Source organism: Dendrobates tinctorius, unplaced genomic scaffold (assembly GCF_039654945.1).
Source record: "Dendrobates tinctorius isolate UK_male_01 unplaced genomic scaffold, ASM3965494v1 ptg000250l, whole genome shotgun sequence".
NCBI classification, from domain to species: Eukaryota; Metazoa; Chordata; class Amphibia; order Anura; family Dendrobatidae; genus Dendrobates; species Dendrobates tinctorius.
Window position 1 is genome coordinate 27,131,194 of NW_027361917.1, and position 19,221 is coordinate 27,150,414.

At 46.9% G+C, this 19,221-nt stretch overlaps 1 protein-coding gene across 2 annotated transcripts in view; it reads left to right on the plus strand.

Annotated features, from left to right (window-relative positions):
* The window catches only part of HEATR5B (HEAT repeat containing 5B), a 103,581-nt gene that overhangs the window by 30,482 nt on the left and 53,878 nt on the right, over positions 1-19,221 (plus strand). For both annotated transcript variants that reach the window (XM_073557592.1, XM_073557594.1), the window contains exons 13-20: positions 558-657; positions 1,178-1,287; positions 2,472-2,635; positions 2,925-3,100; positions 6,423-6,528; positions 12,371-12,561; positions 13,290-13,449; positions 13,583-13,772. In XM_073557592.1, the coding sequence (XP_073413693.1) occupies positions 558-657; positions 1,178-1,287; positions 2,472-2,635; positions 2,925-3,100; positions 6,423-6,528; positions 12,371-12,561; positions 13,290-13,449; positions 13,583-13,772 (1,197 nt within the window). The remainder of the gene's footprint in view (positions 1-557; positions 658-1,177; positions 1,288-2,471; positions 2,636-2,924; positions 3,101-6,422; positions 6,529-12,370; positions 12,562-13,289; positions 13,450-13,582; positions 13,773-19,221) is intronic.

Here is a 19,221-nt window from a genome sequence, read left to right on the forward strand (position 1 = left end):
CATGTGTACTTGCCTGTCGCTTGGTGCCGTATCTGCTCTATGCTCTAGACTGTGCTGACAGACACAACTACCCTTCTTTTTACAGCTCTCACTGATGTTCCATTTTGGATGAGCTGCACTACCTGAGAAACTTCTGTGGGTTGTACTGTAGACACCGCTTCATGCTACTATACCTCTAGGGGTGAGGGCAATGCAAAGTGCAAAAGTGACCAAAACAACACTTAAAAAGGATGAGATCAGAGAAATGGTCTGTGGTCACTCCCTGCAGAGCCACTCCTTTTATAGGGGTTGTCTTGCTAATTGGCTATCATTTCTACCTTTTGTCTGTTCCATTTGCAAAACAGCAAGAGAAATTGATTCACAATCTGTGTTGCTTCATAATTGCACAGGTTGATTTCACAGAAGTGTGACTGACTTGGGAGCTACATTGTGTTGTTTAAAGGTTCCCTTTATTTTTTTTGAGCAGTATAGATCTAGCTGTCTTTTTGACTGACTGCCTACCTATGTATATATCTGTGTGCACATTAACTAATTTTGGAGAACTTTTTTCTTGCCAGCCATGCGCAGTTTTGTTGCTCATTGCCCGGAGCTTCTTACAGAGGATGTGATCAGGAAGCTGATGACTCCCATTGAGTGTGCTATGACCATGATGTCTCAGTAAGTAAAGTATTGACTACGTATGGGGATGTTCACTATTGTTTTAGATTTTGGGTATAGAAAATCTTTAAATATTGGTTTTCCTATTCCACACTTACAGTATATGATTTTCCCTACTAGTCCCACTCAATGGATGATTCATGACTACCTTGCTATGTAAGGCTGCATTTTTTTGTCTTGTTCACATGCCTAAATCTTAACAAAATCCTCCTATGTTCCACCTGCGATTCATGTAAATAGGGAGTCTTATACTCCATGTATGCGCGCACACTCATGAATATATCTGCATAGAGTAAGGATCAGACCAATGATTTACAGGTGAGAGTCCGCAGATTAGCTCCATTACGGTGGATAATATACGTGTAAATCCACTTTCCAATCTGCATAAGAACTTCAATTTTCCACTGTGGATTTTGAAAAAATCCATCTTTGGCATATCTAAATGTTCTGTTTTCCTTAGATTATAAGGTGGTTTTTATCGTGTGTGTTTCTGATATTGTACCATTGTTCTGACTTCCAGCATCCTGACTGTGATTAAAGCTCATGGTGCACACCTAAAGGCGAGTGCTGCTATGGTCCGTCTCCGACTCTATGACATTTTGGCTTTGTTACCTCCAAAGACATATGAAGGTGAGGACATTTTAGTGGTTCTTTTGGCCTGTTTATAGGTAATGTCCCAAATATATCAAAGTGTTTTTTGTTATAACAAGCAAAATTCAATACATCGATGTGCTTTTTTCATTGAATCTTTTCAAAAAAGCGTGAACAATGAAACAACAACATTTTAAAATTAAAAAACTTTATTAATCGGAGAAAGGGAAGATGGCACTAATTTTATAGCTTCTGCTTTATGGAAATCTGCTTTTGCCAATGGCAAACAGACAAGAATGATTGTTTTGCCTATTACATTATAACATATTTCTCTAGAAGCATGAGAATATCAGATCAGGGCACTTTTAATTTTCTGTGTTAGTATTTTGTTATGTGATAAAAAATTTTTTTTTTAGTTTCTGATGTCATTAGCCTTTGTTTAGTGTAAATCCTGCTTCGTGTCCTGGGGTTCAGCTGTAACATGGCAATTTCAGGACCCTAAGACTTGTAACTAAACATCTACATATTTTTTAATATGTTGCTGCCCATTAAATTGAATCTATCAGTAGGCTCAACCCTCCTAAGCTGTCTATATGGGCATGTAAGTCATAGGAAGCTGAATAACATGATACCTTGATATCTGCGATGTCTTATTCTGAAGAATGCCACATTTTTTATGTAAATGAGCTGTTAAGATCTATGGGCTGGACACTGATCTACATGAGAATCTGCCTCCAGAGATTATGTAAAATGAAAGTGGGAGTTATCAGTGTGACATGTCATGACTGACAGTCTGCTCACATAATCACATAAAGCTCTGCAGTTAGATCAAAGCTAACACAACCACCACGTAGGGAACGCAGTATAGCGGAGTGAACACAGTACAGCGGAGCGACTGCAGTACAGTGGAGCAAACGCATTACAGTAGATCTTAACACATTACAGCATAAGTGAACCTTGTCTCTGTAGTGAGGGTCTCAGAATGAGATACCTGCCGGTATACAGAGGGGCAACAATATATAAAAAAAATACACAAGTCTAGTTACACTTTAAATTATGAGACTTATTCTGTGATAGTTGGAATCATTTGAGAATAGTTAGATATTTTACAGTGTCTTTGGTTGGGGGCTGTAAAACATGTAGATCCAAATATGACTTGCAATATAATTTTCTACTTCTTTATTTCCATCTAATGTCTCAGACTTTCTGATTGTAACTTTTAGGAAACTTTAATGTGCTTCTCCGGGAACTTGTGGCTGAATTTACCTTGACTGACAACTCTTCTAACACTACCACGTCTTTACTGCGCTCCCTGTGTCACTACGATGACAGCGTTCTGCTGGGCTCTTGGCTGCAGGAGACCGACCACAAGTCAATTGAAGATCAGGTAAGGGAATGTATCTTTTTAATAGTTGTAAATTCTCAAAAACAAAAAATAACAGAAAACCAATACTTGAAATTCAGAAAATTCAGTCTCTTTGTAAATGAATGAAATTACTTACCTATACATATGGTATGGTGGCGCTGAGTCTCAGAACCCAGTACATAGGATGCGTGTACTGGTGCTGGTTTGGGGGACCGAATATAAATAGGGTTGATTACATTGTAATAGATACATATCGTTTATAATGTGCTATCATGTTTGAAAATCTTGTTTCTGGAATTCCTTTGTGCAGCTACAACCCAACAGTGCGTCTGGAAGTGGCGCCCTAGAGCATGACCCCTCCTCTATCTACCTTCGGATCCCAGCCGGTGAGGCTGTGCCAGGACCACTGCCTCTTGGCGTTTCGGTCATTGATGCCTCCGTAGCTCTCTTTGGTGTTGTTTTCCCTCATGTGTCATTCAAGCACAGGTTAGTATGGCAATAGTCGGCTGTTTTATTTAAATCCTGTGGTCTATACTAGTTTTAAAGGGGTTGTCTTGTGAAAACTGGTAATTTTTTGTGGGGCTGCTGGAAAAAGCCGAGCGCAGCACTCTGAAACCCCATAGGCAATGGAACAGCAATCGGGCATGTGCACTGCTGCTCCATTATAATGGGGAGGTAGGTGCGCTGTTCTTTGATGATGGACCTGATTCGCAATGTTCACATAACACAAATTGAAAGTTACATATTTTGGGATAATGCACTAAGTATTACTCTATTCCTTTTTATCGTTTGTGTTCTGTTACATTTTGGAAAATATAAAATGTAATGAATTGCTTTTCAATCAAATTTATCAGATTTATTTTTTTAAAAAAGTGCCCTTTTCTGCAAATCGATGCAGGTCCGAACAGTTGGAGCCCCACAGATCAACAACTATTACCTATCCAATGGATTGGTGATACTGTATATTCTCGAGTATAAGCCGACCTGAGTGTAAGGCGAAGCACCTAATTTTGCCACGAAAAACTGGGTCAACTTATTGACTCGCGTATAGCCCGGGTATGCATTGTCCCCTCATACCTGTCCTGGTATGCGTGGCTCCCCTTGTCATTGTCCTTGTATGCATGGCTCCCCCGTCACTGTCCTTTTTTATGCATGGCTCCCCCCGTCGCTGTCCTGGTATGCATTACTCCCCCGTCGCTGTCCTGGTATGCATTACTCCCCCGTCGCTGTCCTGGTATGCGTGCCCCCACCTCCTACCCTTGTATGCGTGTTTCCTATTACAAAAAAAAAAATCCTACTCTCCCACCTGCGCGCCCTCGCAACATCTCGTTCTGGCTTCCAGCAGCTCTTTCTGTGCCGAGCAATCGCGTGGCGCCGCTCATTAAGGTAATGAATATTCCCTCCACGCCTATGGGAGTGGAGACGCGTGCACATTCATTACCTTAATGAGCGGGGGCACATGATTGCTCGGCTGGAAATGCTGCTGGAAGCCGGAACCAACGAGATGCATCGAGGGCGCACAGGAGGGTTTGAGTAGGATGTCTTCTGGAAGCCGGCGGCTGTGGCTGCAGATGTCACTGTGTGGCCAAAAGCATTGACACCGCTGCAATTCTGTCAGATAATACTCAGTTTCTTCCTGAAAATGATTGCAAACACAAATTCTTTGGTATTATTATCTTCATTTCAGTTGTCTTAAATGAAAAAACACAAAAAGAATTGTCCTAAAGCCAAATTGGATATAATTCCACACCAAACATAAAAAGAGGGTGGACAAAAGTATTGGCACTGTTTGAAAAATCATGTTATGCTTCTCTAATTTGTGTAATTAACAGCACCTGTAACTTACCTGTGGCACCTAACAGGTGTTGGCAATAACTAAATCACGCTTGCAGCCAGTTGACATGGATTAAAGTTGACTCAACCTCTGTCCTGTGTCCTTGTGTGTACCACATTGAGCATGGAGAAAAGAAAGACGACCAAAGAACTGTCTGAGGACTTGAGAAACCAAATTGTGAGGAAGCATGAGCAATCTCAAGGCTACAAGTCCATCTCCAAAGACCTGAATGTTCCTGTGTCTACCGTGCGCAGTGTCATCAAGAAGTTTAAAGCCCATGGCACTGTGGCTAACCTCCCTAGATGTAGACGGAAAAGAAAAATTGACAAAAGATTTCAACGCAAGATTGTGCAGATGTTGGATAAAGAACCTCGACTAACATCCAAACAAGTTCAAGCTGCCCTGCAGCCCGAGGGTACAACAGTGTCAACCCGTACTATCCGTCGGCGTCTGAATGAAAAGGGACTGTGTGGTAGGAGACCCAGGAAGACCCCTCTTCTTACCCAGAGACATAAAAAAGCCAGGCTGGAGTTTGCCAAAACTTACCTGAAAAAGCCTAAAACGTTTTGGAAGAATGTTCTCTGGTCAGATGAGACAAAAGTAGAGCTTTTTGGGCAAAGGCATCAACATAGAGTTTACAGGAGAAAAAAAAGAGGCATTCAAAGAAAAGAACACGGTCCCTGCAGTCAAACATGGCGGAGGTTCCCTGATGTTTTGGGGTTGTTTTGCTGCCTCTGGCACTGGACTGCTTGACCGTGTGCATGGCATTATGAAGTCAGAAGACGACCAACAAATTTTGCAGCATAATGTAGGGCCCAGTGTGAGAAAGCTGGGTCAACCTCAGAGGTCATGGGTCTTCCAGCAGGACAATGACCCAAAACACACTTCAAAAAGCACTAGAAAATGGTTTGAGAGAAAGCACTGGAGACTTCTAAGGTGGCCAGCAATGAGTCCAGACCTGAATCCCATAGAACACCTGTGGAGAGATCTAAAAATGGCAGTTTGGAGAAGGCACCCTTCAAATATCAGGGACCTGGAGCAGTTTGCCAAAGAAGAATGGTCTAAAATTCTAGCAGAACATTGTAAGAAACTCATTGATGGTTACCGGAAGCGGTTGGTTGCAGTTATTTTGGCTAAAGGTTGTGCAACCAAGTATTAGGCTGAGGGTGCCAATACTTTTGTCTGGCCCATTTTTGGAGTTTTGTGTGAAATAATCAATGTTTTGCTTTTAGCTTCATTCTCTTTTGTGTTTTTTCATTTAAGACAAATTAAATGAAGATAATAATACCAAAGAATTTGTGTTTGCAATCATTTTCAGGAAGAAACTTGAGTATTATCTGACAGAATTGCAGGGGTGTCAATACTTTTGGCCACAACTGTAAGAGAAATGAATATTCATTTCTCTTTAGCAGCAGCACAGGCTTTAGCCACAGCCGCCGGCTCCTGCCTCTGTCACCCGCTGCTCCCCCCTCCCTTTCTGGGACAGTTGACTCGTGTATAAGCCGAGGGGGCGTTTTCGGCACAAAAAAAATGTGCTGAAAGGCTCAGCTGGTCGCCTTTTTTTGTAACCACTGTTCGCAACGTCACTTTTTCCATAGCTTTGTAGGTAAACTTACCATGGTGTAGCAATACTACAGACTTAGGAGGCCATAGATACGAAGCCATGCACTGAGGTCCTGTTCACACAGCTGTAATACTGCTCTGTGCATAAATTGTACTGTATAGGAATGGGATTGGATTCATCAAACAATGCAGGAAAACTTAGATCAACAAAAAATATAGGAATGATTTTCTTGATTTGTTTTCATCCTCTGGACTACATGCATTTTTGGCACCTTGAAGAACTGTATTATGGCCATCGGAATGCAGCTTTACTCGGATACTCTTCATGTCCTGATGGCATCGGAGAGTCTGTGTATAGGAAATAAAATGTGTGATTCTGATTCTAAGAAAACGTCTGGCCTTGCTTTCTAGATTACAAATGCTGGACCATTTTGCAGAGTGTGTGAAGCAGGCGAAGGGAGTCCGTCAGCAGTCCGTGCAGCTCAACATCTTTACAGCAGTGCTCAGTGCTCTCAAGGTATAGACTTGTGCAGTGGGGAACTGGATTAAATATCCTAATTGTATTTCAAAAAATATTCTTTTCCATTTGCTGTTTTAGGCCACGTTCACACGTTCAGTATTTGGTCAGTATTTTACATCAGTATTTGGAAGTCAAAACCAGGAGAGGGTGATAAATACAGAAGTGGTGACGTGTTTCTATTCTACTTTTCCTCTGATTGTTCCACTCCTGGTTTTGGCTTACAAACAATGTAAAATACTGACCAAGTACTGAATGTGTGAAATTGGCCTTATAAGGGACTGAAAGGGAATGTTCATTCCAAGCATAGGTGCTTTCCGCACTTTTGGTGTTGCCAAACAATTTGGTGCACCTTTGTTTTGGAGATAGATGGAAAATAATTTGTTAGGAAGGTGCAATTAACTAGCACCTGTTCTTGGTATGAACATTCGTTTTGTGATGACAGATTCATTTTAATGCAGGTAAAGCTCTGTAGTGTGCCATTTAAGGTTTAATGTAGCCTAAAATCTTATTGGATACTTACTATGGATTCTTATCCTTTATCTCGGTACTTACCTTACCTCATGTCTTTTTTCAATGCATCTATAAAATATTCTTCTCTTTGTTGATTTTTCTTTTTTTTTTTAATTAATCCAGACCCCATATTGTATTTCTCTATCACTTCATTGGGGGACTCGAAAAATCAAGGGTGTATACTGCTGCCACCGGGAGGCTGGCACCAGGCTAGGAAAAAAAAAAGCCTCTCTTCAGTAGTTTATAGTCACCAACCGGAGCCAAGCTGATCTTAGCTTAGTGTCAGAACGAGGCAGACACAGGGAAGCACTCAGCTCAGTTTCTACTTTTTAGGTTTTGTTGTGTTTTATTAATGATTTCCCTTTCTCTTTCAGATACAGTTTGTAAAGCAACCTTGTAGGCTGCTACAGGCGTCAGAGTGGATTGTGTCACTCTGATTCCCACCCCCCTTCCCCAGAGACCGAAAGCACAGTGTGCGGTTGCATCACTACTGTACCCTCTTGTGTCTACCAGGCAGGACCCTATCCCCGCCCAACACATGAAGAGTGTTTGGGGCATCTGCTCAGAGGGACATGTAAATCAAGAGCCGCGGAGACACCATCACATGTTTCTCAACGCAAGCAATGACTAGCCAAGTCTTTCACCGGGAAGGAACAGCCACGGGAAGGGCAGTCTCCAATGGCTAGTAGGAGCAATGCCTAGTAAAAGACTGTGAAAAATGAGGATGAATGAACTCATGGAGATCAACATCCATAAGGGATGGGGGCAATGCTCTAGCATCACTGCGTTGAGAAACATGTGATGATGTCTCCGCAGTGTTGGATGTTGATCTCCATGAGTTCATTCATCCTCATTTTTCACAGTCTTTTACTAGGCATTGCTCCTACTAGCCAGTTTCCTACTCCACACTGATGAGGGGCAATACCCCGAAACAGCTGCCTGTGGATGGATACCATGTTTTGGCATAGGTGGTTTCCTTCATTGGAGACTGCCCTTCCCGTGGTTGTTCCTTCCCGGTGAAAGACCTGGCTAGTCATTGCTTGCGTTGAGAAACATGTGATGGTGTCTCCGCGGCTCTTGATTTACATGTTTTTGCATATTTCCCATAAGGGATGGGGGCAATGCTCTAGCATCACTGCGTTGAGAAACATGTGATGGTGTCTCCGCAGTGTTGGATGTTGATCTCCATGAGTTCATTCATCCATATTTTGCTCAGAGGGACAGGCAGACGGTTCTTGCCTCCATTCCCCGGCCGCTCGCCCTCCCAGAGCCTGACGTGCAGGGAAAGTAAGAGGGAACCTGTACCTTCTAGACACTTGGAAGACAGCCTCCGGGATCCACTTGAGGACAGTCTTCCTTATCGTTCTGCGAAGATGGACTCTGGGGCCTTCAGGACAGGCTTTTACCCTTGTCCTCAGGTCCCGGCTCACAGTAACTCTCCAGTGTTTTTTTTTTTTTTTTTAAAGTAGAAGTGTTTTTATTTACATATTTATGCTCAGGAAAAATTAGGAGTTCCCGGCAGGAGTTAGCATCTTTTCCCTGTTGTTTCCCTCTTCCATTTGTGCTTTTCAAGGACCCCGCTGTGACCTCTGCGCCTTTCTGGCTCTTCTGATGGCTTCACATTAAAATTTACTTTTTGGCTCCTGACAAGACCCACTTCTCAGGTCAGATGCGCCCCCAGCTGCCCAGCTAACCTCCAGTTCTGGTTCTGTGTTCTGGGATTGTGCGCAGACTCCAGCAGACCTTCAGAGATCTTCAGTGCTTTTGCCCTCAGCAGCAATCTCTCCTGTTTGGCTTTTATCTGCCCCTCTTCAGCCCTTAATAAGAGCGCCCCCTCTTATCTCTCTCTGGGTGGATAAGAGCATGTTAGTTATCCAGAGCAGATTCCTATCTGTTTCGTTAACCTACACACAGGATATCCCACGGGCCTTCCTATATGTTTCGAGTTCTCGCTCCTAGCGCACAGCTCCAGCAGCCGGTCATTAAAGTTCGTCCCTTCCCTCGCGGGCCACTATCCAATTCAGATCCGACGTTTAAATTCCTACTGCCAGATGGAGCATTTTCCCATCGCTAATCACTGGGTATACTGTCCACCATTCCTGGTAACTTAAACACACCTTCTCCCATGTACAATATGACTGCAGCTGGACTTGGTTGCTGTTCACTATCCATTGATTCAGACCCGCCATGAACCAAACCACAGCAGCAGTCCAAGTGTTCTGCCCACCATACAATGTGCCAGTCCCACCATCCACCAAGAACTACATGTTTCACCGCAGCTGTGGTCCAAGTGCACCGCCTACCATACAATGAGCCGGTCACACCGTGTACCATCAACCGCATGACTGATCGCAGCTGCGGGTAATGTGCTCTGTCCACCATACAGTGAGCCAGTCCCACTATGTACCATCAATTACATGACTGATCGTAGCAGCGGGTAATGTACTCTGTCCACTATACAGTAGGCCAGTCCCACCATAGACCATCAACCACATGACTGATTGCAGCAGCGGGTAATGTGCTCTATCCACCAGACAGTGAGCCAGTCGCACCATGTACCATCAACCACATGACTGCAGCAGCGGGTAATGTACTCTGTCCACCATACAGTGAGCCAGTCCCACCATGGACCATCAACCACATGACTGATTGTAGCAGCGGGTAATGTGCTCTATCCACCATACAGTGAGCTAGTCCCACCATGTACCATCAACCACATGACTGATCGCAGCAGCAGGTAATGTGCTCTATCCACCATACAGTTAGCCAGTCCCACCATGTACCATCAACCACATGACTGATTGCAGCAGTGGGTAATGTGCTCTGTCCACCATACAATGAGCTAACCCCACTATGTACCATCAATTACATGACTGATGGCAGCAGAGGCTCAGGTGCTCTGTCCATCTCACAGTGAGTTATTTCCTCCATCTACTATGTACCACATGACTGATCACGACAGCGATCCACCAAGAATCACTTGGTTGTTCGCAGCAGAGATCCAGGTGCTCTGTCCTGCATCCAGCAAGTCAATTCCATTTTCTACCACGTATCACATGGTCAAATGCAGCAGTGGTTTTAGTTCTCTGTCCACTATCCAGTGAGTCGGTTACACTATCTGCCACCACCACCACATAGTTGATCGCATCAGTGGTCCAAGTTCTCTGTCCACTATCCAATGGGTCAGACCCATTTTTTGGTCGGAGCAGTGATCATATTGCTCTGTCCACTATCCTGTGAATTAGTGCCACAGTTAGTGCCACAATCTACTATGAACCACATGGCTGATCGCATGGTCTAGTGGTCTGTTCATTACCCAGTGAATCATACCCATCATCTATGCATGGCTGATCGCAGCGCAGTCCAACTGGCCTTGAGGTGGTTTCATTGCCTCAGTCTCCTTTCTGTTAGTCGGTACTAGACAGGTCCTCCTCTTCTGCAAGAATTGTATCCTTTTTCAGTATTTATAGGTGGTCTCACCTGGACAATGCATACCAGCATACGAAATCCGTAACCTTATGCCCTGCAATTCACAGGGTTAGCACTTGTGCCTTTTTTTTTCTGCTAGCTGTTTCGACAAAGCTGTCCCTCCTTGTCCGGTTTTCTGTGCCAGACATACTACTGGGCTCCCCTCCATGAGTTGTCTCACCTCACGGAGCAGATTGTCCATACGAGTGGGTATTTTGTTGTTCTCTCCTTACAGCTGCTGACAGTTCTCTATATCATCGCTGAAATCAGTCACGCTGTGGATCATGTCAAGATATTCGGCTCTGCATTCAGAGAACCCATATCCTTCCCTTTTCACGGCCTGTCTGGGACCAAAATGGACAAGGGCCCTCATTGGTGTCATCTCTTGCCTGTTCTCTCCCATGCGCCAGAATTAACCTAGTTTCTATGGGAAAGATGCCTTCCAGGATGGAACCTCTGCTATTGGGTTTTCGTCCAGGGAACCTGCAGCTGCTTCTGTTCTGTGGACTTGTTCGTGCCTCCACTCACTTACCCTTTCTTGACCACTTAGTTTTTTCGCTGTCAGTTAACTGCGTTACCCTTTGGCCTAGGCACCTCTCCAGTGTATTTACGAGGTTCAAGTTTGCGGTATAGCCATCCTATGCAACAGAAGACTTTGTTTTTCTTACCCATATCACACAGGTTTCATGGCTTTTTTCAGTACATTGTGAAGACCCTAAAGTCCATTAGAGCATACTTTTCATTTTGGTTCAATCTCAACGGGTCAAGTAGTCCCCTATTTCGACCCAGCATATATTTGTACGGTGCACTCTGTTTGCAATCCACATGTGCAAGAGTTTTCTTGGATTTAAGCGTTTTTACTTCTGTCTTTTACTTTTACTCTGTCTGCTCTCTAAGATATACTGTCCTCTTCAGAGTACGCTTCCATGCCTCTTCCTGTCTTGTACAGCCTTTAGATGCTCGAATAGATGAACGAATTGTTCTTGTTTCAGAGAGTCGTCATAATGGCTTTCCAGTCTGGATTCGGTCTACCATTCTGGATGTTTATTAAACATTGGTCAAGGTGTCCTCAATGTCGTTCCAGCTTTCTCCACCTGTGCCTAGAGCCTCCTAGCCCATTCGTCATCAGGCCTCTATCTGGCAACCTTCTAGGCTGTTTCCTTGCTATCTCCAGTTATGATCCCAGGGTCTACTAAGAACGCACCTCACTTTCCCTGCCATTGGCGGTTTGGGCCTAGACAGAAGGTTTGTGACATTACTGTGGCCAGTTTCCATCCTGAGATTCTCTCCTCTGTTCTTCCATTTTTTTTAGTCTTTCTCTCCCCTCCCTTGAGGACTGCTTTAGGACATCCCATGGTTTCCTGTGTTCCCCAATGAAGCGATAGAAAAAAGATGATTTGGGGTATTTACTGTAAAATCTATTTCTCTGAGCCTTCATTGGGGGACACAGCACCCGCCTTCTTAGCTTTTTCTGTTTGACCAATCTATTTTAATTTTAGGTTGCTTCTCCTACTGCTTTCACACTAACTGATCAGCTTGGCTCCGGTCGGTGGGTGTATACTACTGAGGAGGAGCTCACTTATTTTCTTGCCTATTGTCAGCCTCCTAGTGGCAGCAGCACACACCCATGGTTTTCTGTGTTCCCCCGATTGAAGGCTCCAAGAAAAATTTTACGGTAAGTACCCAAATTTGCATTATAATTACCCCAAGTATTTTTTTTTTTATAGTTTTCCTCAGAATTATACATCATGGAGAATCCACTGATTCTATTATTTCTTGGTAAAGGATTTAATAATTCTAGATGTCATAACATTCATATTGGATTGTAAAGCTTTTATATGCCTTATTCTCTTATCATTAGGGTCTGGCAGAAAACAAAAGCTCACTGGGTCCAGAAGAAGTCCGAAAATCAGCTTTAACTTTGGTTATGGGTGCCTTGGATAATCCAAACCCTATCCTGAGATGTGCCGCTGGAGAGGCTTTGGGCCGAATGGCTCAAGTGGTTGGAGAGGCAACATTTATTGCCAGAATGGCCCAATTTAGCTTTGACAAGTGAGTCTGTGAGATCTGAGGGATCTGCAGTGAGCGACAGAACTGACTCTTGGAACTTTTCAAGCAACTATGGCCACTGCGTTGCCTTTCATTTGATAAAGGGAATGCATTAATTTCATATTACAAGGACAGGACCCGCACCATCATTACAATCATTTTACAAGGACCCACATCGTTACCTTTAGAATATTGACATTATAGTGCACACGTACCGGAACTCTCGCGGAAATTACCGTGAGAATTCCGGAATTCCAGTCCGTGGGAAAATCGCGTTTTAAATTCCCGCGATTTTCCCGCGGAAAAACTAGCATTTTGCAAGCGTATTTAGCTTGCAGAATGCTAGCGTTTTCCAAGCGATCTGTAGCGGGAAGTAAGCGGAACAATGCATTCCTATGGGTGCGGGATCGCCGCGATTCCGCAAAATAATGAGCATGCTGCGTTTTTTACCGCGAAGCGATTCCGTCGCGGTAAAAACCGCAGCATTAGCACAGCATTGCGGAATCCAATAGGAATGCATGGGATGCTTATTTTTCGCGTTTTCGCGGCAAAATCGCGTGGTTAAAACCGCCGCGGAAACGCGAAAAAAACGCCACGTGTGAACTCAGCCTTATTGGTGTGGTCCGCAGTCTATATTTTTATACTAAATGTTTTCCCTTTTGTTTTAGAGTGTTACTCTAAAGTATGATTGTTAATAGGATATATCCTGGTTTGTTGTTTTACTATTTTAGGCTGAAGTCGGCTCGGGATGTGGTATCCAGAACGGGCCACTCGCTTGCGCTTGGCTGTTTGCACCGGTATGTTGGAGGTATTGGGTCAGGGCAGCATCTGAAGACCAGCGTCAGCATTCTCCTGGCACTTGCTCAGGATGGCACTTCACCAGAGGTTCAGGTAAGAAAATATCATATTCAAGTGCTTGATTATGTGACTTGGTGTTTTTATTGTGTCTATTGTGTAGGAATGCATTAATAATAAGAAATTTGCAGATTTTCAGTTTAGAACCTTTTTTCTAATTTCTGCCCAGACTTGGTCTCTCCATTCACTTGCACTGATCGTGGATTCTAGTGGCCCGATGTATCGGGGTTATGTGGAGCCAACACTTTCCTTAGTGCTTACATTGCTGCTGACGGTCCCTCCCTCACATACAGAAGTACATCAGTGTCTGGGTCGGTGTTTGGGTGCAATCATAACAACTGTGGGTCCGGAGCTGCAAGGTAAGTGTGGTATAGGAGGTCTGCAGATCGCCCAGTCATATGGAGGGATTTCAATGTTAAAAAGTGATGCATTGCTCCATGGTTGTTGGGGGTACAACATCTGGGACCCCACCGATCCAGAGAATGAAAGGGCCACAGCATTGATGTAGTACTGAGGCCTCTACACTATTTTACTTTCTCTATCGCTTCATTGGGAGACACAGGAAACCATGGGTGTATACTGCTGCCACCTCAGCCACAAAGTTGTATTGGAAACTGTTACCTCCTTCAAGCCGTTTAGGGAGATTTTAAAAGGGCATGTGATGTGACAACAGCACTGTGGCCCCTGTCACTGGATCGGTTGAGGTCTTTGGGTCCCTCATCCTAGCGATACGCCATCACTTTATAATTTCAGAAAACCTTTTGGGATGTCATGATCGTAGCAAGTAATGGGATGTAAATGAAGAGGTAATACATTTTCTGTTTATAGCTTTTTTACTCTGTCGCCTTATTGGGGGACACAGAACCGTGGGTGTTATGCTGCTGTCCACTAGGAGGCGACACTATGCATAATCTGAAAAAGATTAACTTTGGCTCCTCCTCTGCAGTATACACCCCTGGACGGCGTCAGCCTTCTCCAGTTTTTGCTTAGTGTCGCAAGGAGGCACACCTTTTTTTCTTTTTTTCCTTTCGTCGGAACAGATGAAGAAAAGTGGGTCTCCAGCGAGACTCCCGGCATGGCTCCTTCCTTGGCCCCCTTTTTAGGGGTGCCCAGTTGAAGTAGAGATGGCGGTCCCCCATGTCGCTCCTTCCCCAGTCCCTCGGGTACTGGTCCGAAGTTGAGACCCCCCCCTCCTTCCCCAACCCCCTTCAGGGTCTGGGTTGAGGTTGAGGCAAGGATGAAGACCCCCTGACGGTGACAGACGCACCCTCCCTAATCCCCCGCAGGGGGCATTAGGTTGAGACGCCGCAGGTAGGGTCGGAGTACAGACAGCATTCTGCACCAGGGACCCCAGCCCAGGGGCCGGGGGAGGGTGCAGGCAGACGTGGCACAGCAGAGACAGGGCTTTCTGCGCCCCTGCCTCTGCAGCAGCAGTGGCTCCATGGCGCTCCAGGGACCACCCACACAGGAACCGCTAGCACTGCTGCCCCCACCGCTAGCCAGTCGCCCATTCTGGCGGCGTCCGGTGCAAATCCGACCCCCTCCCGGACTACCGCGCCGCTCTGGAGCCCTCCTGGGCATCAGGCCTCTAATTTAGACCGCGGCTTCGGCCTAGCCGAAGCCGCCGCCTTTTCCCCGCCCCCCGGCCCGCCCCTGGCACGCCCCCCCGGATGACGAAAATGACACTGCAGTGTCATAGAAGGGGCGGATCGAGGCAGGAAGGGCGCGCTTTTACATGGCCCAGCGCGCCCTTTTCCAGCTCTCCGCCCCCTTCCCTCTCCACCTCAGAATCCGGTGGCCATCTTGCTGCACCTGGAGGAAGGCAGCACAGAGTCTCCGGGGGGCACAGGACATGGGGCTTATCAGCGCTGGACCTAAGGGGAGCACCGGTGGGGTAAGATCACAGCTGGGTCCTTGGTACTCAGCTGTGAATTCCTATAACCTATAGCGCTCTCCTACTCCTTTTTCCTCTGCGTAGATACCCCTGTAGGGTCTCTATTAATCAGCCTAGGTACTATGTCGGGCTCAAAGAAAAGAACCAGGCAAGACTGCTTTTATGCAGTCTGCACAGCCTGCAAGGCCACTCTCCCCAGCGGCAGCACGTATCCGCACTGCCGGGACTGTACCCAAAAAAACGGAGCAGAACCCCAAGAAGTCCCTACCAACGCTTCTGCGACCGCTACTGCGCTGAAATGGGCAACTCAGATGTCGCAGTCTATGACACAGTCTATAGATAACCTGACCTCCACATTACTGCAGGCTCTGCAGGGTCGTGTCTCGGCTATGAACGTTACCCAGCAAAGGGACGTCCGGTCTCATGATCAGGGCGCTTCCGACAGTTCGAGGCGTAAGCGGACCCACAGGTCGCGTTCAGCTGTGTCCTCACATAGCAATAGGTCTTCCCCCTCCAGGGAAAGACACAGTGGCCTCAGGTCACCGAGGCCGTCCCCTGATAGAGAAGGACAATGCGGATCTCCACAATGATCCCAGACTACGGGAAACCTCCGCTCTAGTTCGCCCGCTAGGGAGCTCCTTAGCGATGCGCAGGACTCAGAGGGCATATGTGACTCCAATTCAGATAACGAAACAGAGAACGCTTTGCTCCCTAGTCCCCCTAGCAATACTGCGATAGTTGAGGATATCGTCTCTTCCATCCTTCGGGTGCTGGACATTTCAGATCCAACCCCGGAAGCACCAGAACACAACATTTCCTTTGAAAGTGTTCAGAAACCATCGAAGGTCTTCCCTAATCACCCGGAATTCCAAAAAATCCTTTCTAAGCATTTTTCGCAGCCTGAGAAAAAATTCGCCAATCGCAAGTATTTGGAAGCAAAATACCCCTTTCCACAGAAAGACACCAAGGATTGGACAGATCCGCCTGAAGTGGACCCTCCAGTCTCTGGGCTGGCAGCACAAACGCTTCTCTCGCTGCCGGACAGATCAACCCTCAAGGACACGGCAGACAGACAAGTCGAACGCATGGCTCGTTCAATCTTTGAGCGGCAGGTGCCTCTTTGGCTCCCGCATTTGCTTTAGTCTGGGCAGCCAAGGCCATCATGGCTTGGGCTGCTCTATTGCAAAAGGGCCTTCAAGCTTCAAATCCTCAGATGGCGGACCAGGCGGTGCAAATTGCAGTGGTGGCAGATTACATGGTCCTTGCAGCGTTGGACTCTGCAAGAGGAATAGCGGGAATAGCATCAAACGCCATTACAATCCGGCGTATTCTCTGGCTAAGAGAATGGAAAGCGGATGTGGCCTCAAAAAAGTCCCTAACAAATCTCCCGTACTTCAGTGGCCGTCTTTTCGGTGAAAAGCTGGATACAATGATATCCAATGCTACCGGGGGCAAAAGTACTTCCCTCCCTCAACTAAGACCAAAACGCACGTTTAAAAGGCGTAATCAATCTCGTTTCCGATCCTTTCGGAATTCTTCGGGCTGGTCCGTCTCACGCCCAGCACAAAACCGTAATCGTTCCCCCCGCAGGGACAACACACGGCGGCACAGAGGCCGGACAGGAACTGGCAATCAAAGGCAAGCCAGGCAAAACCTAAAGGAGGAAAACCTCAGACTTTTCCCTCGTCCTGACTCATGCCCTCTCGAAGACACCCCACTTGTTGGCGGACGACTGCTACTCTTTCAGCAGGTCTGGCTGCCTATTACAGAAGACAAGTGGGTCAAGGAAATAGTGTCTTCAGGATACAAAATCGAGTTTACTACCAGCCCACCGCACAGGTTTTTTCCATCTGTCCCTCCAAAATCCCCGCTCAAAGCTCAGGCCTTCCGTCAAGCGGTTTCTTCCCTCCTGCGAGCAGGAGTCATAGTGCCAGTCCCAGCAGAAGAGCGCTTCCGAGGGTTCTACTCCAACCTGTTCGTGGTGCCCAAGAAGGGAGGCAGCGTCCGACCCATACTAGACCTCAAGCAACTCAACAAGTACGTTCGAGTTCGTCACTTCCGCATGGAATCCCTCCGGTCAATCGTTGCGTCTATGGAAAAAGGAGAATATCTTGCCTCCATAGACATACAGGACGCATACCTGCATATACCAATTGCTCCCTCCCATCAGAGGTTTCTCAGATTCGCAATCAACCAAGACCATTATCAGTTTGTGGCCCTCCCGTTCGGTCTGGCCACGGCCCCCAGAACATTTACAAAGGTCATGGCAGCTACCATGGATGTTCTGCACTCCAGAGGCATAGTAGTCGTTCCATACCTGGACGACCTTCTCATCAAGGCCTCCACCCTCAAGGACTGCGAGGTCAACGTCTCGATCACGATCGACACTCTGAGGCGCCTGGGATGGTTAGTCAATTTACAGAAGTCCTCGACTACCCCGAGTCAGTCTCTGACCTTCCTGAGGATGCTATTCGACACCTCCAAGGGTCTGGTGATCCTCCCCAGGGACAAGGCACTGGCTCTCCGTCTGGGAGTTCACACACTCCTCCGCAAGTCCCCCAGATCTCTCCGGTATACCATGAGAGTACTTGGCAGGATGGCAGCAGCAATGGAGGCGGTACCATTTGCCCAGTTTCACCTCAGACCCCTTCAACTGGCCATCCTCAAGTCCTGGGACAGGAATCCGTTCTCCCTCGACAGGGAGTTCCGGTTATCAGCAAACACCAGGAGGTCCCTGCACTGGTGGCTCAAGCCAACCTCGCTTGCAAGGGGAAAATCCTTTCCGGTCAATGGAAGGTTTTGACCACCGACGCAAGCCTTATGGGTTGGGGCACGGTGCACCTACATCACAGAGCGCAAGGCAGGTGGTCACCAAGGGAATCGACCATGCCCATCAACATCCTGGAAATTCGGGCCATCTTCCTGGCGTTGCAAGCCTTCCATCACTTGCTGGCAGACTTTCATATCAGAGTACAGTCGGACAATGCCACGGCAGTGGCATACGTGAACCATCAAGGCGGCACCCGCAGCATCCAGGCGATGACCGAAGTAAAGCGTATCCTACAGTGGGCGGAGGATGCAAGGTCTGTACTCTCCGCGGTCCACATTCCGGGCGTGGACAACTGGGAAGCCGACTATCTCAGCCGACAAGGAATGGACTCGGGGGAATGGTCTCTCCATCCCGAAGTCTTCGGTCAGATCTGTCATCGTTGGGGGACCCCGGACGTGGATCTGATGGCATCCCATCTCAATGCCAAGGTTCCCAATTTCATGGCCAGGACGCGCGAGTCGCGATCGCTCGGAGCAGATGCCCTGGTTCAGGACTGGACCCAGTTCCAGCTTCTGTACATTTTTCCACCCCTCCCCCTGATCTCCAGAGTCCTGAGGAAGATCAAACAAGAGGGCGTTCCCACCATTCTGATCGCTCCAGACTGGCCCAGGCGTACATGGTACGCCGACGTCGTGCAACTCACAGCAGACGCTCCCTGGCGTCTCCCCACACGTCACGACCTCCTGTCACAAGGCCCGTTCTTCCACCAGAACTCAGGGGCTCTCAATTTGACGGAGTGGCCATTGAGACCTGGGTTTTGACCCAAGCAGGTTTTTCACTGGACGTTGTTAAAACCATGATCAGGGCTCGAAAGCCAACTTCAGCCAGGATTTACTATCGTACCTGGAAGGTTTTTCTTCACATGGTGCGACTCTCGTGGGCAGATTCCACTTCCCTATTCTCTTCCAAAGGCCCTCGGGTTCCTTCAGTCAGGCCTGGACGCCGGGCTATCCCTGGGCTCGCTGAAGAGCCAGGTCTCAGCGCTTTCAGTGCTCTTTCAGAGGCGTATTGCTAACAAGCCGCAAGTGTAGACTTTTCTCCAAGGGGTTTCCCGATTGGTTCCCCCCTACAAACGTCCGTTGGA